Raw genomic sequence first — 24941 nt, forward strand, 5'->3', positions numbered from 1 at the left:
GAAAACACGCCCCCATCGATGCAATGTCAAACACAACTGTACTCCGATCTACATCTTCGTGTTAGTGCTTACGGGGATTTAAATACTTAAACATACTACTCACACTCAAGCTAGATTATTAATTCACAAAAAAAATCATATTCGCTAAAAATAACCTTTGCGCAGATGAAATTTTGGGATTTTGATCTACAAGGATTTATAATCGATTTTGGTTTCGGTAAACAAGTTTTAAACACAAACGATCAGAAAACTGCGGCTTGGACTATCGACAGCGATTTTGCGCCTTCATTAACATGCACTGGATGCTTACGTTTCTGGAACATCTCTTCCGTGTATGATTTTCCTGCGGTTGTGAAGTACATCTGTCAACGGCTGCCGAAGACGTAGATGCGTTTTTTCCCTAGCTGACCAGTCATGCATAATGCCATCAGACGAGGCACACGTATGTAGCGCCGTCTCGTGGAGTTAGTTGGCTGGTTCCAACATTGGTGAAATATCGTGCTTTTGTGATCAATTCATAACTTCTGCATGGAATAACCATTATTGAAGTGGATGAAATTTACTCTTTGGATTATTTTTTAAAATATCACGGATGAGTATCAATAGCGTATGCGAATCATATTTAGGCCTACTGGGTGAACATTGAAAACGGCATATTTGACAAATAAGCACGTAAGTACACTAATACGACTTGATCATTAGTAATAATGTTTCTCTCAACTGTTTTGTTGGTTTTGGTATCAACAGATAATAACAATATCGCCGGATTTAAACGTATTAAAATTGACGAAGTTGTTTTACAGTAAACTAAGAATAAGAATATAATTTACTCAATTATGGTAATAATTTGCCAGCTATAATACCGATCATGTTAACAAACGAAGTGTTTGCCAAATTAAATTGTAGTTAGGCTACGCCATCCGTGTACACGTAACTGAACAGCGCAAATCCACGTCATCCAAAGGCGCACTTAAGAATGAGGCTGCGCTTGAAATGCCATTATAACGTTTCGATCCATTATTATTTTTTCGTTCAATGCGATAAAAATGTAAACACCGTGGGTTCCTCTTACCTAATTGGTTGTACTGTAACGCGTAGCCAAATTTACATCTGGACGCGTACGCGCTGTTTGATGTACCTTATGACGTGCGACTCGTTTTAATGCCAGAATAATTTTGTCGGTATTTTTATGACAACGAATGTAATAACATACCTTTAATGGTGTAGTGTAAATGTATGTCATTGTATGATATCAATTTACCAACATTATTTTGTAGCAACTGCTGCTATACTTCATGTATTATAATCGTAATCTCAACTGAATATGGTGTTGCACGTTAAGTTCAGCACATACCATTAGGCCTACTTAACTGGTCGTGAATCATTGCGTGCCATAGGCCTATATTATATAAAATATATTATATATCTGTCTTGATTTACACTCAAATGCGCTAGTAGAATAATCCTACAACATTGCTATTGATCATACATTCTTTTTAGAATTATTAATTGTCCTGATAATCTTCAAAATTCACCCCACAGGGCTACCAAAATGGGTCCCTTGGCCTTGGATCTTACTGTCTCGTTGAGTTTCGCGGTGAAATAGGAAATTAATCCCTAAAATTTACTTTAGGGAGAAATGTTATTAAAATGTTCAGCCGTGGGTGCGTTAAAATAGACGCTACGCTCTTCACGACAGCTAAAATAGAGTACCGGTATGTTTTCACTTTCATAATATATTAACACATGTAAAAGATAAAATATGGGTTCTGAATTAATTATAGCACCAGCTCGTAGGAATGCAAGTTAATATGGTCTAGTATTGATAAATCATTATAACGATAAAGTGTCCACTATTTTAGATATTCCGGCACTGCCCCCCCCCCCCACAACCCTATTTCTGTCCTGCCTCATATACAATATTGAGTAATTACAGCTGATATATTTGACTCATGCTATGCCTGTCTCATTTATGCCTAATAGATTAACTCATTAAAACAATTGCAGTATAGCATGAATAACTGCACTGATGATTGACAATTTCCTGGAGTCCATACGGTGTCCCTGTGTCGGAGGTTATCCTTAACGTGTCCCCGGCTCTAAGGTTGCTGTTAGGGCACTAGAAATAGTATTTAGGTTTGACTCATGTATGCCTGTCTCTTTTTTGGTTAACAGATTGACTCATCAGACAATTGTAGTATGAATAATCGCATTGAGAGTTGCCAATTCTGTCAGAAGCTGGCGAGTTACATTCTCTGTCGAAAACTGTGGCCATCCTTATGCCACAGCGTTTCCTGTTACCTCATCTTAAAGCTGTCTACTGCCATAAATAATTGAACCCGGAGATCACTGTGATCTTAAAAAATATTCCATTGCAGCAACGTAATTGCGTGGATTTTAACGTATTATAAAAGACAGATGATCCTACATTTAAGGAAATATTATATACGCCTTTCATGACTGTGTTTCACATCGACGTTAAAGGAGTTACTCTGTAAAAATAACGCCTATAACGTTTATAACTTTTTTTTATGTTGTCTGAACGCAAACATACACCGTAATGGGCGCAACACATGGTAAGCCACGCCCTACAGTGCGATCGGTTATTGACGTAGCTGACCAATCAGATGACGTTATTGATGTGATTGATTTGGAATATTCTGATTATTTTGATGATGTGTTTGAGGATAACGAACCGGTGAAAAATGGAACAATCCAGAAATTACGTTTGTGGGATCTTCCCTATTCGTCTCCGACAAAGAACGGAAAGAGATCCGCAAGTGAAAATGGAGGAGTTGCATTCACACGACGAGGTAAGGTTGTTTTTTTTTTTTCTTTCGAAGAAGATAGATTTTGATTTGAAAAATCTTTTGGTTATAAATTATACGGAAAACATTTGTCAAAACACCTAATGCAATCCATTACACACAGTGATGATGCTGTGGATACATACATTAAAACATTACTGTTCCTCCATCTGACATTTAGTATCTTGGGAGTTAGTTTCTTCAGCATCCATAGTTGTTGAAGAAGGCTGTTGAGAGCATAGGTACCGATACCAACATTGGTATCAATAAGAACATAATAATAATGCTTCGGTGACTTATAATGTTTTAATGGTCGTTGTTTGATATCTTTTTTATATTGCAATTTTTATAGTTCATTATATTTGATCATTCTTTTAATTGTTTTACTGTATTTTAATGCGAGAACTGAATTTCCGACTTGGAGCAATAAAGTGTATCTTACCTTATCTTATCTTATCTAAACATATATAAACAGGGGAACGAAAAGATGACAACGCGTAGGAGGCCTAAATACTCGCAAAACGAACAATGTACACAATTTGTGTGAAACGGTATTTTGACGTCGTTTGCCCTTCATATTTGTCTCCACAAAACACTGTTTGATGAAGCAGACAACAAAGTGATTATAACAATGACCTAATTATAATGAAAAAAAGAATAATAAATGAAAGTACCAACAAAAAAGCATAATTGTAATAATCTATAGGCCTAAATAAACATTGGGAAATACGGTAATAAATGAAACTATCCTGGCAAAACAAATTATAATTATAGGCTTATAATAAAATAAATAGAAAATAATAGGCTTATAATAAAATAAATAGAAAAATTAAATAAGTATTCACTCGTTTAAAAAAAAAATGCTTAAAATTTCCACTTAATCATCTGTACTGTAAGACAAAAATGCAGGTGGTAGTCAAACCTGTCATACGCTTTGTGTAAGCATATATGTATCTCAAGCGCTTCTTTTTGCATGATATATATATATATATATATATATATATATATATGTATATATTATATAGGCCTATATAAGTATATATATGGGCTTTTATATGTGCATAACTATATATCACAGTTAACTTTAAAGGTATAAATATAGAGGTCGCTATTCTAATGATTGATTCATTCAACACATGTCCAATACCAAAATTATTGTTGCAGAAATATCAAACGCGTCATCGCTGACGTTGAAATGTTTGACACAACAACACATTACCATTTCCCATGTTAATATTAGCCTATTGGGTAATTAAACCAAACTCCGTGTTTGGACATATAAACATTCTCCTAATTTGAAGATGGCGTTTCGTGATTTAGCCTCCTCCTCCTCCTGTTTTTTTTTAAACGCCTGACGGTCTTTGTTAATAATAGCAACATATTATATTTTTGATTGTAGGCCTATATAATTACCTCCAATACTGAATATTAATCAGACACTTAGAAAAAACACCGAAGAAAATAGGCCTACATAAAACTTACTCTAAGTCCTTAAACCTGACAGCTACAGTAGGTCTCTATCTACGAATGAGAGTCATAATAAATCAAATCCGTATGCAGTTGGATATTAAAGATAAAAGGAATGCCGAGATTTACCAGGTAACTTTTAAGTGTTGGTATAAATAACGTTTGGTCAGTTAGAAATTAGTCCGTAAGCTTGAGTCAATGGATTTTTCCTGGGCATAAGTAGACATAGCTCCGGTTAGAATTATTATTAGAAATATTATATTATATTTTATATAATATATAATATAATATTACAGTAGTTAAAACCCTATCTTCGATTGGGGTATAACGCGGATATTTGTTATTTTCTTTATCAATGTTATTTACTTCATGGTGGGTGTTGCTATCGTTTGAACTAGGACAGAAGTAAACATGGTCAATTACAATTATTTATTTAGTTGAAATTTCGTCACTCTAAAGTGCGGTGACCTGCGAGAACAGTCATAAGTGTTCAAGTAATATGGATATATGCTCCGGTTTCAAAACAAGTAATGAATAGGAGCTTAACTGGTGAGATGAACATTCTTTTGAGGCGGGTGTAGGTATAATATAGTCTGATCTTTTAATCTTGCTAGGCTGATCACACTCATCGTCTGCTGGGATTGCTTACGTCAACCATGGTCTAAGTATGAATTAAGCTAAGTGTAGGTAATTCATTGGAGGGTAATGTGTGGTCATTCAATTATTTCAGTAATTTACCCCAAATTGATTCTTTCTATATTGATCAAAAAATATTAAAAAGCATAAAATACAGAAGCAAGAGTAGAAAAATACGTTTAAAAGATTCATCTAGCATTCGTGTTGAAAGCATTTAGTCATGAGTGGGAATATATATCACTTCAACACTGCAAAACAAAACTCAATGTGTGTTGCCTATTATAATAGGCAGTTTTCGCCGCACGACGGAGCTATCGCGCTGCATTTTGGGTAAACGTTAAAGTTAAGATTAATGTCGTGCAGCGAAAACTACCTTTTATGTTTTTGGCACGCGTAGGCGTACTTTAATTAACGCAATGTAGACCTAGACCTAGGTTTTATGAGACTACTCATGTCAAAGTTTATTCCCACCATTTCTTCTTACCTTTTGTAGTGTCTAGACCTAAATCCTAAGCATACATAATAGGCCTACTGTCATATTACACATGGAATTGTTAATATGTTACCGTACCTTTTTCTGCTTTTATATGTTATTGAACTTGGTGTGGAGAAACACCATGCTAACTGGACTTTCTTATATTTATTAATTTACTCACACTGATCTAATGAAGTTTATAAAGTTTATAATAATTATCCAAAAGAAAATTAATTAATTCGACTATTCGTAACTTATTCTTTTTTTCTTTCTTTTTTATATTTGCAATAATATAACACAAAAACATAATATACAAAATACATAAAAAGCAATAAAAAGGAAAAAGCATACACTATGTTGTTAGGTGTATTTGTCATTACCTTAAAAAATACATTTTGTTTTCTTACTTCCCTTCTCCTTCTCTTTCTCTTCTCTTATTTAAATATACAAAGACTAAACTTTAATTAGACATACTAATAACAGTGGAAATTTAGTCGGATCATTGTTTTCTTCATTTAGAATATGCTATCTTAAGTCTCTTACTATCTTCAATTTTGTTAGGGGGCTACATCATTTTTTTCTTTGGAATTAAACACATTAAACAATCATTAACATGTCTTGGTATAAATTTCATTTTTGGAATGCTTCTCAATAGCATTCGTAGCTTACATTCATTATTTTTACAAGTCGTTGTTCTTTCCTGTTCATGTAGGTCTTTACTCAGAATCAGACATCAACCCTCCCAAGCCAGAATATGGCACAATCCTCAACCACGGCCGTAAGAGGATCCAGTCCGCCAAGGAAGTTCGCAACAATTCGAAGCGATCTAGTCTATTAAGAAAGATATTTACCAAAGCTGAGAAAAAATCCGATCCTGATTCAGATATTTACCAAGCGAACTCCTTTCACAGACTTTGTATCCCCTCATCTAACGCGATGGGAACCTGTTGCAGTACCTCACAGAATCCATCCAGTTATTCTAAACAACAGAGTGAGAACTTCTCTCGGACGTTCCCACATAAAAGAGAATTTGAAGGAGTGACGCGCAATCCGACACGATCGCGAGATAAAAACTCTTGTACAGAAAATGACAAAAATCGATCAAATGTTGTCAGGGTTGGTGATGATAATGATGTAGGTAATCAAAATGGACGGAACTCGGCCGACATTTGGGTAGGCCATGGAACTCCTAAACGAAATGGAGATGCTCGTAAGAAGCTAACTGAGGAATGGGTTTCAGGTGATGATAACAAGCCACGTAGGTCGAGGCCTTTTCCACGATCGATTGTTGTTAATAATGAAACAGAGGAGAGGGATACCAATTTTGGAGTTAGGAAAGCGCAAATGCAACCACAAGTCTCGAGACATCGGAAATTAACACCCGCCGTTCCTTTGACAATACCAGTATTTAAAGGTAAGATATAATTGTTATAATATTAAGATATAATTATTAAGATATTATTATTATTATTATTATTATTATTATTATTATTATTAATTATGATTTTACCAATACCTATGCCAATATAAAAAGGTTCGTGATGGACGTTTTCTTTACCTTAAAATCGCGGCCAACGGTTAAAGTTCAAACACGTTTCTTAATCAGTTATCTAGTTGAAACATCTTCAACATTCCAGAAATATCTAACAACTTTATGGACACTAAAGACAAATGGGTTGGAATGACGTACTTCGTAAAACATTAAAAATATATTGAACAAATTAAATTTAAGAAAGATGGGATAAAGTTAGAAATGATGATGGCAATCTAATTTATTCGTCATTAAATTATCAAAACTAAAAAAAAAATGGTGATGTTGAACATGTGTATAAATTTGCACTACGCACTGCAATCCCATCAAGGCTCGGAAGCTCAGGATTTTTTTTTTAACTGGATGAATAAAGACACTAAGGAAAATTAATTTGGATGTAAATTCACAAGATGGCCACTTTAAAGTTTGATGACAGAAAAACATAAATGCCATTCTAGGAGACAGACGGCTTGACGGACGCAACGAAACAGTTTCGTTGACTGACCAATAGACATGTATATAGCCTAGTCTTCTATTAGGCGAAATATTTCAATATAATAACCTAGTCGTTTTTAACCTCAGCTCAAATGCCGAGTACACTACCACCGGTCGGTGATGTTGAAGAGTTAGAATATGGACGTGATGACAGTCGGAGTAGTAGATCAAGCAATAGCACACCGACCAAAGGTATAGTAAGATGCCTATGCTATAATTATTATGGTACTCACCCGTTTGTAATATTAAGCCTATAAATAATTACTGATTGGTTCATAATAATGGTGGCGTCATAAAAAGATTACAAATCAATGTACGTTGGACTGATGAAGATTTATCTATCTAGGTATTATCATTTTATTATATTATTTTAATAACTCTAAACTCTGGATAATTTTGAAGAAAGAACTTACTTGAGCTTTCGACCGTATTATAGCTTTGCTCACAAATGACCACCTGGGAAAATTCCAAGGGTCAAGAGATTCTGGAATCACTGAGGTCAAACGACCTGGCCCCATCCAATCCGATGGTTTTGTTTTCAGGATGTTGTTCCACACATTAGGAGATGTACATTGTCAATTATTATTATAGTTTTTAAATAAATAATAGTAAATATAAAATAATAATTACAAACATTAATAATGGCCATGCATAATGATGACGATGGTGATGAAGATGAATATAAAGATAATGATGCTGATGATGATGTTGCTGCTGATGATAGAGATATGATGATTATAATGACAATAATAATAACTAATTATTAATGCCAACGCACTAGTAGGCCTAACTATTATAATCTTACATTTTCACAGTTAAACCCATACCACCTTCGATCCAATATCATTCCATTTCACCACCATGCTCATCTAGTTGGCCAAGCCTCTCAAACGGTGGTAACTACCCTCATATACCACCTTCAACCCCGCCTCATAGACGTATGTTGTGTCCCTCACCAAAGCACTTGCAAGTCACGTCTAGGCAAAACTACGAGATACCTAAACGGAAACTAGTGCGCAAACTCACTCCTATAATTCTAGAAGTGCCGAAGAATTTGGAAGGCAAGTTTTAACGTACAAGCGTTTACATTGCAGCATATCGCTGACATTATTACGTTATTCGTTTTGGTTAACGCACTTACTGTGCACTGCGTTTTGACGTTTGTTCATAGTAAGCAATAGAAAATCAGTTGTAGCAAGCATATTTTTCGTTCATTCATTCAATAATCAATTAATTAATCATTTATTTATCATCTCAAAGATACATATTTATCATTTCCCATTCATTAAAATCATAATAGTGTAGACCCCTATTAAGGGGATACCTTCAAGACCAAAAAAAAGTATCCCCTTAATAGGGGTCTCCCCTGAACAAGGGTACCCCTATTCAGGAGACATTAGCCAAAAACGTGGAATTGTCCCATTAGGTTTTTTTGGCATGTTTTCGTATAATGATGACAAGATTTTTTATAATTTTATTTTAATTTACCTAAGAATGAGTTACAGTTTAATTATAACAAATTCATAACAATAATTTGCAATGCAAAAAATAATTCATGTTCCCGATATAGTTTCTTTATTCGAGTGCAATGTTAATGACCAAATATATATATTTTTTAATATTGAGCTTTCTATTGGATGCAAAAGATAGAATACTATTAGACAAGGTACAGGCTGTCCGGATAGATTAGTAGAATCCTATATCAAAATACACAAAACAAGAAATCTCAGTTAATGGTAAAATTGACAAGATTTTATTTATACGAAGTAACACATGCACTAGGCATCCAAAAAAAATTGTGGTTTGATGTTAAATTTATTGCTCAAAAGGTGTCAAAATATAAATTTGAATGATTTTTTTTCTTATTTTGTGCCTATTGAAGTTGTTTTGATACAATAAAAAAAAAGTGTTGCCTTAATAGGGATGAAATTGTTTTAATTTGACCATTTTGCACACTCAAAAAGTGTCCCCGTCCCCTGAATAGGGTGTCCCAAAGGAGGGCTTGTACTGATAAAAAAGTTGACCGATTTGTGATTTGTACTATAATCCACACAAACGTCTACAAAAGTTACGTAAGCCTACCTTGCCAATTTTTTAACAAGCATAGATTGATTAATTGATTGAATGATTAATTGATTGATAGATACATATTTTGAATAATGTTCTGTTGGTTCAAAACGTAGGTCGGAACCACAGCATTTCCGACGACGAAGAGGAGTCAAACGAGTTTTTTCAAAATGGAGTGTATGGATACGAGAGCATGGTTGAAAGAGTGCCTAAAACGAACGGATTGAGTGATGAGTATAAGGAAGAGCTTAAGAACACAGTGGACGAGTTAATTGACCAACTGTCGCCTACAATTATGGGTGACGAGTTTGTCGACAGACCTTTTGGACGACCGTCTCCGTCATATTGGCATCGGCAATCTAGCGAGGCGGGCAACTTCGTGTTTCCGGATGTACGAGTCAATGGCAAATTAGAAATGATTCCGCCGTTCAATGGAATCAACGGCGACGTGTCTCCGTCGGTATGTAAAGAAACAATACCGGTAACGTGCGAGAACGAGAATGATGTCGGTGGTGGGGATAATTCAGATTGTGGTGATAATGATGATGATGATGATGATGATAATGATGATGATGATGATGATGAGGATGAGCATGATAATGATGATGATGAGGATGAGGATGATGATGAAGATGGTGATAAGGGTAATGATGAGGATGATGATGGTAATGGTAATTTATGATGATAATGATGATGAGGATGATAATGATGAGCGTGATGATTATGATGGTGATAAGGGTGACGATAATGATGATGGTAGTGATGATGATGATGATGATGATGATGATGATGATGATGATGATGATGATGATGATGATGATGATGATGATGGTGGTGGTGATGGTGGTGGTGGTGGTGGTGGTGATGATGATGATCGATGATATCGATTATGATGGTGCTGATAATGTTGATGAAAATTATGATAATGGCGACATTGTCATAACGAAAATTTTGACAATTTAGGGGTTTCAAAGGCTTATTTAATCGATTTTAGAGTCCAATAATATGTAGAAAATACATATAATTTTTTTCCTCCCCGAGATGTGTATAAGAGACAGGGACAAATTTATATACTTTGATAATATATATATGCATGTAATGTATATAACTTTGCTATATATATATTACACTGACAATGATTATAATAATGATGATAATTTTAGCGACATTGATGATAATGATGATGGTAGTGTATTGAAATTGATGATGCCGCCGAAGTTGTTTGCCAATGATAAGGATGATGGTGATGACGACGATGGTAACATAATTATGATGACGATGATATTATATGAATTAGGACTATATTGATGACTACAAAGGTACAGTACATTGTGATGACTTAAACGACAAAGATTACACGACTGATGGAATTTGCAATCTACCATCACAATTTTTTTTTAAATATATTAATATTCTTTGCCGACCATTAAAGGATAAGTTGGCATTTAAATGTCGATTTGTCTGGAATGATAATGTGATCATGTACATTAATAATAATCATTAAAGAATGTATTTTCATTATTTCACGTACATTTTAATGACATTGTAATGTGCTGCCATCTGTGGGACCGGCAGTTAATTAATTATCTCTTGAAATATTTTTTTTATTTATTAGATGACACCGTTAAACAGTAAAGTTCATCGAAGAAAGATAACGCCGGCGCCTTCTGCTCACCCGCCTCTGTACAAATTTGGTAAGTGATTAGTATTATTAATAACAGGAATAATATTAAGCCAAATAGTAATAATTATTTTTCAAATATCATACAAATCCCACTTATTATTATATATAAAGTGTATATAATACATATTAAACAAATCATAGGCCTATATAGAAATAATTTCTAAACTGTCTTGCAGTAATGCTATAAGTATATATACATTTTGAACATTAAAGATAAGGAATCTGCGAGTGCAAAAAAAAAAATGCCCAATCAGGGATTTAAACCCAGACGCCTTAACCAACTGGGCCATGGAGGATTTGTTGTGAATTCAAATTCGGTAAAAGCAACTAATCCTTCACACTCTTACGCATGCGTAGTCCTGGATGCATGGCAGATAACAGAGATCAATATAATACACCATATATTCTTGCAAGCATTTGACGACCAGGCAGGATCTCAGAAAAGAAACTTTTATAAACAATATAATAATATACAATATTATATATATTATTTATATCATATACACATATACTGCTGCACAACAGATTTCACAACAATGCCTATGCAACAGCGTATAAACTGTAACTGTTTGCCGATGTTATCAGACGTTACATAGGCCTAATACGTTTTATATTGGCCATACCAATTAGAACCAGATTCATATCTTAACATATGCAAAAAGTAACGGTCCAATGATGGTGTGTAACTGTAACTTCCATCAGGTGTATAATCATATTGGAGTTTGAATAACGCATTTATCATAATTATTCTTATCGCAAATATTATTGTACTTTTAGTAAAGTGTATTTGATTTCTAATGTTCCTAATGTTTGCTTACAGATCCAACACAAATGAAATTCAGTTCATCTGCATTTGCTGAAGATGAAGAATTATTATAGTAACGAATACATCAGTTAAAATGAAAACAGAAAAACTAAGTGCATTTAATTGATGTTTCATTGACGTATGTATTGACAATTGTGTTTGGACGGTAACGAAAGCACGACTTGCGTTTAATGTCAACCGCCGACGTAAAGTGATATATATTTTACGACAGAACATATTGGATCCGTTTGAGTCAAACAATTACAGCACATTGTGAATTTAAACAGATCAATGATATCACAAAGAATGTACGATCATCAGCAAACATCGGATCCACCGGGACGTCTAGCAAAGACGTCAAATCTTACTCAGATATTATTTTTTTTATATATACACTGTAGGAAAACAAACCGAATGTTTACACACCACGAGTGGCTTATAAGTATTGCTATAACAACAGGTTATCTTTAGCATTAGTTGCAAGAATTAATCGTTAAAACAATAATTGTTCTACCGTCCTCGATCACTAATGGGCTTTACAAAAGTTTTACAATGTAATCAAATGGCAGAAAAAATGATATGAAGTAATTTCTGGCCTTTTGGTTCAGACCTTTTAGAAATTGACTGGACATTTAAAAGCCTCGTCATAGAAATGCGTTACTAAAATACGTACGGGTGTTATGCGCTGCTTGTCAGCCATTGACAGGAAGAAAAGCTCAGGGTTTTTACACTTCTAAAAGAATTATTGTGGGCTCTCCTAATTCGCATATCGTAATATATTCGCCTATCTTATTGTATATATATCATATTAGTTTGTATATAATTGTACTCATTATATCGGCCTCATTTCATATCAGGTGTATGCGAAATTATTAGAAGATGAAATCTATTCGATTATGTCAATGTAGAAATTAGAAAGTCAAGGGTGCTACATGTGTATTTGTCTCGTAGTTTAATCTTCTGATATAAAAAAAAATTAAATGTATTGTTCGAGGAGATAAAGTCAAAAACAAAATCCTCTGCCCCTTAATGAAACATATTGAAATTAAAAGATCGTGTAATGAATTTGAACAAGCAAAATATTTTTGCCTTAAATATCGCTTCATCGTTATCGTTGTCACACCGTCGTCGTCATTATCATCATCGTACTAAACATCATCATTATCAAACATGACAGGAATCTTTACCTGCATGTTATCTGTGCCATCATTAATACTCATCTTCGACAAACATCATAATTATTTCTTAATATATTTCATACAATTTTTAAATGAATTATTAGGAGTATAACCATTTAGCTAGAGAGTTGACAGTTTTTAATAATTTAACTGTATTTTATTTAACAACCTTTACTTACATTCTTCATCTGTTTGCATGTATTGAATTGTCTTGTATTTTAGTTTTTTAAAGAGGGCCCAGAATATCAGCTGACCTCCTTAGTTGGAAGGGTCACCCACTTCAAAAATGGTTTAAATATTAAAATAAAAAATAAAACATTGAGATCACATTATTGTTATCAATTACAAATAAGGAATTTTAAAGAACTATCTAAAAAATACTATCATCCTTTTATTTGTTTATTCATATTTTATTAAATATTTACACACCAACAGTTATATAATATTAAAAACAGATAAATACACATTATATTTTCATTATATACAATAACATCTTTGATGCCATTTACAAGACAATAATCAATAATAAGTTATAGTAATTATTATTCAATTTCAAAAATTGATGAAAAATGCCAATAATCTATAATTATAATAAAAACATAATACAATAAAATACTTTATCATCAATACATATATTTGCAAATACTAATAATTGATAATTGATTACCAGTACAAATATTCGATATTCAAATATATAATAAATTGAACTACTCTTACTCAAACAACAGCCTTGTTCACTTGTTATAATGTCCAGCCCTATGCTTTACCAAGTTGTATATTTTATGACAAAGTTTTAAAACCCTATAAAATCGTAGACTACAGTTTAAGACATTGCAATGCATTTGCCAAGATGTGTATTCGTCGTGGTTTCATTTATCATAGTTTATATTTAGCTGTGGCTGAATGTTTTCTGATTAAACCAACTGATTGAATGCTGGATCCAGGGTAACGTAATCCTTACAGTTCTATCAGGGATTTAATGACTCAGTTAAATATAGCCTGCCTTTATTTATCTATATATGAGTACATACAGATGTTTTATTATGTGATACCTCTCCTTTACTTCTATGTTCATATGCTGAAACTAAAGAGTTTGTAAAAATCATTAGGAGGAACAATATTTTAGATGTATTAGATGTTTTGTGCCTTTCCACAATTAAAAGAAAGACATACTGCCTTAAAAAAAAAAGCGACAATTATCAAACAAACATGTAAAAAATTTAGTGCGTTTTCAAAATTTTTAAGCAGCCTGTGTGGTGCCGTGAAGATTCATACAAGATCTTTCAATAAGCTGGAGTCTAAGCAATGTTCTCTGCTTCCAGGGTTCCCCCGTAGGGGGTTGTCTACCCTCCTGGGACCTCCACTGGCACCAGCACTGCATCCAATACTAACCATATATGATAGCTCTTTGTTGAGCATACAATTCCTTTTGTGTGTACAAGGTTTGCACTAGTCACTTTCACATAATAATACATTGTTTTATTATCCTAATTAAATCTTCTCATTGTTATAAATATACCTATAAAATAATCTCTTTCTTATTAAACTCAATCTCTTTCTTATTAAACTCTTATTATTAACTGCATATAGAGCATTAGAGCTAGCCAATAAGAAATCACATCACATTATTTTCGAAAAGATGAGTGACCTCTTTGAGAGGAGTTCCCTGATTGGTCGTCTTTGTTGAACCTTCCAGATAGTTTGTTGGCGAGATTACAGATAATGGCAGCCTGGAGAGAAGAAACATAAATATAAAAGTACTATAGGCAATACATTTCCATAAAATAAACATAACTGTTATTACTTCTTAGAAAAATAAAAATATGAAACAAATTTTGATGATTACAGCTTTCCTAGGAATCTGATTAAAGACACTATAAAAACATTGATTTTCATATTTATTGTGAACGTTTTTAGAGCGATACTTTACACAACCAAGGGGTAGATTAATCAAATGTATTTCATGAGGGAAAATTCTTATGAAAAATAATAAATTTACTATAAAATAATTATCAACATGTCATAAAAACATTAGCTATGCATGCTATAAATATGTTGCAATTTATACTGCAACTGTTTACATTCAAATTTATGGGGTAACATCAGATGTGAGAACATTAATATAACAGACTTCCACTTGGGTTTGCATGATTGACAAATTGCACTCTTTGCTCGTAAAAGAAAAACCATAAGTTCACTTTAATCTACTTGATTACCAAGAGTATTACTGTACTTGTATTGATAATCCCAAGATTAATAAATCAACTTAAATCCAATGATAATTACTAATCCATGCCACCATGCCAGACACATCCTTTAGGAGCTTATCAATCATTATTAATCCACTTACCTGTTTGGTCTTAACGATCAGAGAATGGCTACCTGTGCTGTCACGATACTTAAGGTGGAAGGATTTCATATCGGACGAACAGTTCCATGAGCTGGCCTGCTCATACGGACAGCTCAACAACATCACCTGTGTGAAAAGTCAAGGGTCAAATCACTGATCATCAGGTCAATAATTTATAATTTTACAATTATGATTAATCTTGAACCTGCTTTGAAAGATTATCCATACAAATCAATTTATCCATGTTCAAAATATAATCATCCTGATTTGTTTAATTATATTTAGCTGTGATGAATCAATTAACAAGTTACTGGCCACATAACTGTGACAGGATAATGCGACAATGCTACCGTTAAAAATTATGATTAAATCTATGAAAATATTAGATATTGTCGTAACATAATAATAATAATATTGTCTTAAGCCGTACACACACTGTGCCACAGACAATAGTCGTCAACCAATTAATTTTCATGAAGACATATTGCAACGAGGTGCGTACAACGGATCATCGTTATTTACAATTATCTCTGCCATCGATAATCAACGGACGGCATCATGTCATTAAGATCACACATGGAACAGAGATGATTTGTCAGGCTGACAAAAGATGCGTGCCTGGTTTTATAAGACAATATTTCTGTACTGTTAATTTTACCATAAGGATGACATTAATTATGGTTAAAATACTATCATATAATCTTATATAATATATTCATTACAAACCTTGCTAATTGCATTGATGGCATGTATACCCCTAGAATTTGTTCCTACAAACACAGCAACAGGGGGACGTTGGGTTCCCCTGGTCCTTGATGCCCCCATCTGGGCAAATCCAAAGAAGAAGGCTGATCCATAAATTACAAAAGATCTACACTGCTCAAGATACATAAGTTGAAGTTTCTGCAAAAAATATGGAATTTTTTTAATGCAAAATCCCTTCATAAATATTTAATATAATACTAATTCAAAAGGAAAGTAAGTTTAATTATTAAGTTAAGTTAATGAGATATAAGAAAAATATATATAATACTAAATAATTATAAACGATATACATATCAGAAAATGTTTTTATATGCCAATATTATTATGATATTATTAAATATTAAGTTTAAATACATATAGTACTGTGTATTAAGCTAAAAAATAAAATTCAAAATTTTAACTGCTTATCAATAACAAAGATTTACATAAATCTTTTAATTTAACAACTTATTTGATACTCCTAAATAAAAATTCATATATTAAATTAAATTTGTGCATTTTTTAAGTTCACCCCAACACAGTATATATACATACTCAATTAAACTAAATAACATACTATATAATAAGATTAATAATACACATATTCATTATTCCATCTGACACCTACTGTAATATCCCTAATGCCTTTACTGGTTACATTCTTGTGTTCTGCTGATATTCTTTGTGCCCAGTTTGCAGTTTTATTTATTTGAGATTTGGCTTCCAACTTCACTCCTGGTATAAAATGCCTCAGGTTGATATTGCTAAGAGAGAGGGAAGGGAAGAAAAGATGAAAAGAATCAGAGATCAGTGGTAACATTGTAAACGGTAACTTGTACTTTCACTGTAGTGGTGATACTCTTGCTATGACAACATATATAAACTAGAATATAAAAACCAAAAGAATATTTCATTATCTATTAGATTATAATCACTTATTCATGTGGAAAGCTACATAAAAGAAAACACAGGAAGTTATTATTCTCAAAGAAGTTCATCTGGTTTCATAATTATAGTAGAGAATTATCTGTTTTGTTTTGTGAGTGATAGTGCACTCACTCACCGAAGTGTGAACGACCCAATTCAATCAAGGGTCCATTAGCCTGAAGAAAGTGAAACCCTTGCTAAGGTAAGCAACTAATTGGTTTAACAAAACAGATAATTCTCTACTAGGAAGTTATGATGCTGATGGCAGAAACAAAAAATCAGCATTTTACAAAAAAAAAATCAAAAAAAAAAATCATGGTTTGGTGGCTACCATCTTGAAATATGTTTTATATAAAAATAAATAATATTGAGAACTTACTTTAAAAAGCCTGCTTTATGTTTTTTTGGATCATGATCACCATAAACAATCTGAATAAAACAAAATAAAGAATACAATTATTGAAACTTTAAATCATTAATAAAAAATATAGGAATTCCTCAAATACAAATATATTATCTTTTTTTAATTTCTAACACATGGATAAACAATATAAAGTTTCTGTATCAAATATTTAACAGAAAATAAATAGAATTAATGTTAAGACATTAGGATTATTAATACAAATCTAGTTTGATTGACAGATGTCAATCAATGAATCAATTAATGACAATGCTTATTTTTTTCCTGGTCATTGGATACAGACTCAATCACACAACATGTAACTTCCTAGGTCTCTATGGAGCATTCTTAGTTATGCGTGTAATTCAGCACTACCGACTTCATTCTGAATCATTCACCTCCTGCCAGGTACTCAATTTTACTACTAGGTAAAGAGAGGCAAATGTAGATAAAGTGTCTTGCCCAAGGACACAAGCAGTGTGATGAGTGGCAGTCTCAAGTCTACACCTCTCAACCATCAGTCCTTAATCGCTGCACCACATAGCATCAAATTGTTGGCATATCTAGGAATCTTGATACGGGATGGCTGATGGGGAAGGTGTAAAGATAGAGAGGGGGATCGATGATTAAGTGAAAGGGTGCTAGGTCGCAAAAAAAGGAGATATGAGGTGATGTTTAACTACTTGAGCGTTATTTTTTTGCTTCAGTCATTTTCAATGGAGGTAGAGGAGGCGCAACTGGGGGTAAACCTTTTATTGGGGCCTGTCCAACATACCCCCCCACATACGCCTCTACTTCCAATAATATCATACTTTAATGTAGTAATTAAAACACACCTGCATATATATACCGGCTAATAGAACAGCATCTCCATCTGAGCAAGGGTACATTGCCTTGAGGACATTCAACAAACATTCATCAAATAGCATCTTTATTGCTTGTGGATCCTTTATCTGTCACCAAAATACAAAAATATATAAAGGTATAATAACTATCTTTATTGCATATAAACATAAATCAAGTTAATAAAGACTACTATTATATGTATTAATTCAATTACAGGTTTAAATTGAAGACCACTCCAATTAAAGACCAATTTTGAAACTGAGGTTTCATGGCCATTAGCAGCTTTGGTCTCTAATTAGAATTATAAAGATAAAATACATTTGTTAATAATATGGGACCACCGGGAAGTGGTCTTTAATTGGAGGTGGTAATTAATTGAATGGTCTTTAATTAGAGCAACACCTGTATCTGGTATACAAGTGCGTAAAAAATATGGAGTCCCATTCCTATCTTTCCTGTTATACTCGTCACACTTGATTGATTCGGATCATTAGTACATTGATCGAGTTCCTAGTCCACATATCAAGCGCCCTGAGCATCTTACATTAGATGGATATGTGCGCTATATAAAACTACACTATTATTATTATTATTATTATTATTATTAGGATGTACCATGGGTTTGGAGCTGCATTCTACCTTACAAATGAATCTGGCTCAAAAGAAGTATTAAGTCAGACAGATCCAATTGTCCCTAAGAAATGCCACACTTACACTTTATTAGTTGGAAATCACCTTACGATTTACTGAAATGGGACTGACTTGAGGCAGCCCTCATCAGTGTAAACAGGGCCTAACACATACACTCGTCAATGACCTGCTGATTACAAGCATTTAATATCTGAATCTTACCAATCTTTCATCATTGAGGGATAGGAGGGCATCGCGTCGTAGGTAGAGTACTGGTCGTTCTGTTTCTGGGTTGTAATTGGTAAGCTGTCTAACGATTGCATCCCACTGCCTGATGTGAAGGATTGGCTTATGCTCTGGCCTCATCTGGAGATCTGTAAATATATTAATTAAAAATATAATGACATCCATAACATAATAATATGAGGAGAATGATGATAATAATGATGATGGTGATGATAATAATTATCAGGATGATGAGGAAAATGTTGGGGATAATGATGAGTATAAAAATGATGATAATAAGGAGGATGATGAAAAAGATGACAAGGAGTATAATGATATTGATGGTGATAATAACATTCCAACAAGAAAAATATTCTTTTATTCAGTAATTCATAATTATAATATTTAAGTTAAAGAAAAGTATTGTCTATACGTGTAATCATGTAACCCAGGTAACTTACGCAGACTCTGTGAAGCAATCCAAATAGCAAACACATGGTGGCATCCTTTAGGTAGTTCCAATTGCTGTTGTGTAAACAATATATAGTAAATAATATACAACAATGCATGTTCACATTTATTAGCCTAACACAAACTTAAAACAAAAGTAGAGCTTTAGTCAGAACATTTTTCGGGAATGAAGACAGATTAAACCAATGGGTTTATGGGCAACATTTTAACCACCAATCTAAATGTCCAATATATAATATAATATAATATTGTGAGAAAAAGAAAACAATATTTGATCAACAGTATTAACTTTGTCTACTCAACTAAGTTATTAAAAAAATAAAATGTAACCACTGTATAAATAAACAATGCATATTCATAGACAAATACTTTGGCCAGTAGACATTTTTAAAATTATTTAGTTGAAAGTGTATAAATTGGCAGAAAAACTGTTCTAAGTGTTTTGATCTGCATATAATTTGAAGTTGATAACATATTTGATCTTTTTAAATACTGCAAACCAATGATTTAATTGAATTTCAGATGGTTTTAAAACCAACAACTTTAATGACATGCCATCTGTAACTTACTTTGAGCAGCTGGGAAACGGTTGTGTTGCTACCAGCTACAACGTCTAGCACCACATGTGAGCCATCCAGATCCATCAGATGAACATCCACTTTAGTAGGCTGTAAGTTTGAAAACCAGAACAGCAAAATCATTAAAAGAGAATCTTGCACACCCCCTCTATATATATATAGGTGAAAATACTTTAAGGTAAATTTTTATAAGCTATTTAGTTTTAAATAATATGGAATGCAATATTGTTAGATATTATTTCAGCAGGCGCATGTTTTAATGATAAGTGTAAAAAAACTAGCCTAGATTTCATTAATTCATTTTTATGCTTTATGTGCCTCATGGCACGAAGAGAATAGGTGAGATTTCAATGCGGTGTACAAGATGGTGATACAACACAAGTTGTTTTGACCTTTTGCACACGAACCGGAAAAAGGTCAAGTGAACCGTGCACTAATGAAAAATTAGTGTACGTCAGTTTGGTATAGTAAATAACACTGAGATTTACAGTGATGATGTCACAATTGACTTATAATATGTATTACTGATTCTTTGATATAAATGTTCTGGATCTGACATCAAGATTTTGCTGTAATAATTTCTTACCGGTTTTCTCATGGCTTCCTTCAATATTTTTATTGATCCTTCCCAATCGTTATCCTTCCTTTCTTCACATTGCATTAGTGCTGTCCTGTCTTCTTTATCCATGACAGTCTGTTAAAAATTAAATCGAAACTATTATACAGTCTATATTAAAATTGTTAAAATTATAATCCAATTTCATAAGAAGCACTGAGTGTTATGCTCACCTAATTAAAAAAAAATTGGTAAAAACAAGAGATCTTTCTGGAATGTCAATCAAAATCAACAACTGACCAATCAGAATCCTATGTTTACATTGTCCTTTTGTGGGACCTTAGCAATAACATTCCAGGGGTGGAGCTTGGTGGAACCCTCCACTGGCATAGCAGTTTAAACTCTCAACACAGAGGTCAGTGTTTCAAATTCAATGCCAAACATTTTTATGGTACTTTATGATTATTTGTCCAACCAAGTGTACAAGTGGGTACTTGGTATGATGTTATTGCTGTATTGAAACTATCAGGTACATGATGCTTATTCATGCATGACTAAACAGCATGGGGTACAGGAAGTTGCATACTAATAATAATAATGGTCGACTTATATAGTTGACCAGTGAAATAAGGGCAGTGCTCTATGGTAAATTTTTGACTATTTTATTTTATAATTCAATCATTGTATACTGTGGTTGCCAATAAAGATATTTGATATTTGATATTTAGTATTATTACCCCCAGTCATTGGATTAAGCACATATGGAACACATACTCAGATCCCTGGGGTGAATTCCATAATGTTGCAGCTGCAATCTACGCATTTTGTGTTTAAACCTACCAGGCAGCCACTTGTACTCCTGGGTGGATAGAGACAACCACAGGTAAAGTGCCTTGCCTGAGCGATTGAAACTCCAACCTCAAGGTTCAGAAGCAGAACTGCAAACACTGCCCCCAAACCACTCCATATTGTGCATGATGGTTTGCTGTTTTCTATGATCAGGATTTAAGCGCTAAAAAATAATTAATAATTTAGTTGACATACCAGATCAATATCTCGATGAGCAACGAGAACCTTCAGAATATCAGTGAAGCCCCTTTGAGCGGCGAAGTGTAAAGGTGTTGATCCGTCTTCATTTCTAGGGGATAAAAAGGAGAGAAAATCGAAACAACGTCATTGTCATGTAAGGGAGGAATTCCTTCTATTTATCAAAGCACTATGATGCATATAGATCTTAAGCCGAGCATTCACTGTGCTCGACGGTCATCGATGCGATTCTATGAAGAATGCAATGCCACAAGCTGTTAGTGCCTATCCGCACAGACTGCCACTGACATTCGCTCATATGAAGCGGAGTTGAAATTGTAGTACGACTATTGTACAATAGAGTGAGTACCAAGCTTTTGAATTAAAAATACAAGACTAGCACATCATTACAGTACTGTCATTAAAATGATTATTATTATTACTATTAATTACAGGTCTCCCTCCAATTAATGACCACTTGAGAGAGCAGCTTAGCTCATTCGGCTAATCTGGTGGTAGCCACTGTGTGTGCGCTGAACCGTGGAGATCTTTAAGTCCCTGGTTCAATTCCCATCGCTGCCTCTCCTTGTATTTTAGCTGGAGGGCTGAAATACAAGTTATAATAGTGCACCGTCTTTAGGATGAGACGTTTAAGCCATTGGTCCTGTGTGCATTGATGGCCCATGTGCACGTTAAAGAACGCAGTACACTCTTCGGAAAAGAGTAGGGGATTGTCTCCCGGTATACTGCCCAATCACCACCAGAAGGACCCCACTGGAAGTAAGGCTTCTTCTAGACTTTCGTGGGCTATCCTTGGTGTTTACACCGAATAAATCCAATCCAATTTTGGGACAGGATTTCCCATGATTTGGGTATTGTAGATTTGGTCTCTAATTAGAATATAAGATAATAGACATTTGTAAATATGGGACCACAGAAAAGTGGTCTTTAATTTGGAGAGCAGTCCTTAATAATCATAGAATAATCGTTGTAATTATTTTCAACATTCACTCACTCTATGTTAGGTGATGCCTTTCCAAAATGCAAAAGAGCTTTCACAGCCTCGGTCTTGCCGTTATAAGCGGCGTAATGGATGGGTGCCCAGGTCTGTTGGTTAGGCTGGTCCGCATAGTAGCCCATTGACAGGATCTGTTTAATAGCTTCAACATTTCCCTCAAATGCAGCACTGTGTAAGGGGTATTCATCTACCATGCTAGATAAAAGTTAGAAAAACACAATTTATTATAAACTTACTTAAAATGATCATGATTCACTTGCACCCATGTCTTGTAAGTAGTTTGGCGCTGTCTCTTATACACATCTAGATGTGTATAAGAGACAGTTAGAAATTTAAAATCATAGAATAATCGTTGTAATTATTTTCAACATTCACTCACTCAATGTTAGGTGATGCCTTTCCAAAATGCAAAAGAGCTTTCACAGCCTCGGTCTTGCCGTTATAAGCGGCGTAATGGATGGGTGCCCAGGTCTGTTGGTTAGGCTGGTCCGCATAGTAGCCCATTGACAGGATCTGTTTAATAGCTTCAACATTTCCCTCAAATGCAGCACTGTGTAAGGGGTATTCATCTACCATGCTAGATAAAAGTTAGAAAAACACAATTTATTATAAACTTACTTAAAATGATCATGATTCACTTGCACCCATGTCTTGTAAGTAGTTTGGCGCGGCAGGGGGAGGGTTAGTTTCCCAACCTTGGGGTCGGGGTTTTAATCCCTTGCTGTGCATTTTGCTTGTGTCCTTGAGCAAAGCACTTTAATTATATTACTTCTCTCCACCCAGGAGTACCTGGTGGGGTTACCTACTCCTGCTCTGATGAAAGCAGAAACTCTTAAGCATGCGCAACCAACGACCAGGGAGCAGAAGCGCTTTGTATCTGCAAAGAAAGGCGCTTTATAAATAACCAAATAATTAAATAAAAAATCGCTTTTTATAAAGTGTTGGAAATTGGCTTATTATATTACTTGTGAAAAAAATACATTTATCAGAGACAATATGAATTATACTGTAATAAAAATAATAATAATAATAAAATGACAACAATAACCATGAAACAACAAAATAATATATCAGTCTGGATGATATGATAATGGAAGTTTATAACCACCAATAGGATGCTTTGCCTTAAAACATCATAATATATTAATATTCAATTTTTTAAAATGTCCTTGAATGAAATTTATGTTTTTAGTGTTCTTTTATAAAAAGCAGACTTCACACATACAGAAAGATAAAACTTACTTTGAATTTGCGTGTCGGGATGAAATGTCGGATCTATCCATCTTGGGAGTTCTGATGGCATTGTAGTCAGGGACTCCCATACCAAAGAATGGATTTAATACAACACTATCCACACTTATAAAATCATTTACCCTCTGTCAATAAAGAAAATCATTGATATTAATATTCAAAAATTCAGAAATAAATCAGATATTGATGAAGTAGAGTATGAAAAGATACACAATTTTTATTTTTTATCAGATACAGTACTGTATATCTAATACAAGATTTGTTGTCCACAAAAAACAAAAATCACTGTATGTCCAGTTTACTGAGGTGCTCTGGTGAAATAGTTCAAATACTTACAGTATAGTTAAGAAAATATGAAAACATTCCCTCATATCATACTATTCACCACTAGCCATAAATCCTTTACAGGTACTCTCCCATTGAATTGCACTTTAAACTTCACACTGTGAGCTTCACCAAGAAGAATATTTATTTAAGTACTGTACCTATGTACCTTTTTCATTACATAGCTGCCATGGTGGTGGCCAGGAGGACAGCAAAAACCCCTAGTGAGAACCCAATGCGGAGCCCTGGGTTAGGGTTTGGGGAGGTAAAGCAAAATAAGCTACAACATTTATGTATTCAGATGTTTAATTTAAATGTTTACTGAACATTATATATAGAGATTAGATCTTGTGAAAAATGCATTTTTGTCAAGCATGTAAAGGCATTAAAACTTCAATAATTGAATTCTGGTATCTTATTCTTAATAGTGAAAAAATTATATTCTTCTTA

General features: G+C 33.7%; 2 protein-coding genes across 4 annotated transcripts in view; one reads left to right on the forward strand and one right to left on the reverse strand.

Moving 5' to 3' along the window:
• On the forward strand, positions 1-14330 carry LOC117115004. Of its 3 annotated transcripts, XM_033258640.1 has the most exons (8): positions 4-672; positions 2176-2813; positions 6098-6799; positions 7499-7603; positions 8227-8472; positions 9595-9938; positions 11094-11172; positions 11983-14330. In XM_033258640.1, the coding sequence occupies exons 2-8, from the start codon at positions 2561-2563 to the stop codon at positions 12039-12041; spliced, it is 1788 nt and encodes a 595-aa protein (XP_033114531.1). In that variant the 5' UTR covers positions 4-672; positions 2176-2560; the 3' UTR covers positions 12042-14330. The 3 variants fall into 3 exon arrangements, with proteins under 3 accessions (XP_033114543.1, XP_033114531.1, XP_033114536.1); XM_033258652.1 differs by lacking the exon at positions 8227-8472 and having other exon boundaries at positions 1-672; XM_033258645.1 differs by lacking the exons at positions 4-672; positions 2176-2813 and adding an exon at positions 4598-4823.
• The window catches only part of LOC117115023 (krev interaction trapped protein 1-like), an 18857-nt gene continuing 8243 nt past the window's right edge, over positions 14328-24941 (reverse strand). The window contains exons 3-15 of the mRNA XM_033258666.1: positions 24159-24292; positions 23296-23493; positions 21917-22010; positions 20903-21010; positions 20308-20406; positions 19729-19792; positions 19265-19416; positions 18403-18519; positions 17546-17595; positions 16868-17003; positions 16222-16398; positions 15496-15621; positions 14328-14875 (exon numbers count right to left, since the gene is read on the reverse strand). Of these exons, the coding sequence (XP_033114557.1) occupies positions 14771-14875; positions 15496-15621; positions 16222-16398; positions 16868-17003; positions 17546-17595; positions 18403-18519; positions 19265-19416; positions 19729-19792; positions 20308-20406; positions 20903-21010; positions 21917-22010; positions 23296-23493; positions 24159-24292 (1560 nt within the window). The 3' untranslated portion in view covers positions 14328-14770. The remainder of the gene's footprint in view (positions 14876-15495; positions 15622-16221; positions 16399-16867; positions 17004-17545; positions 17596-18402; positions 18520-19264; positions 19417-19728; positions 19793-20307; positions 20407-20902; positions 21011-21916; positions 22011-23295; positions 23494-24158; positions 24293-24941) is intronic.

Source organism: Anneissia japonica, unplaced genomic scaffold, assembly GCF_011630105.1.
Source record: "Anneissia japonica isolate Jap-2015-1 unplaced genomic scaffold, ASM1163010v1 scaffold199_len4679917_cov187, whole genome shotgun sequence".
In the NCBI taxonomy this organism is placed as follows: Eukaryota; Metazoa; Echinodermata; class Crinoidea; order Comatulida; family Comatulidae; genus Anneissia; species Anneissia japonica.

What these genes read in the sequence shown, in the direction of transcription:
- LOC117115004 (XM_033258640.1), top strand. Translation starts at nt 2,561, where the DNA reads ATGGGCGCAACACATGGTAAGCCACGCCCTACAGTGCGATCGGTTATT. An exon ending in GACAATACCAGTATTTAAAG is followed by an intron (nt 6,800 to 7,498) that starts GTAAGATATAAT and finishes TTTTAACCTCAG; the next exon opens with CTCAAATGCCGAGTACACTA. An exon ending in ACGGCGACGTGTCTCCGTCG is followed by an intron (nt 9,939 to 11,093) that starts GTATGTAAAGAA and finishes TTTATTTATTAG; the next exon opens with ATGACACCGTTAAACAGTAA.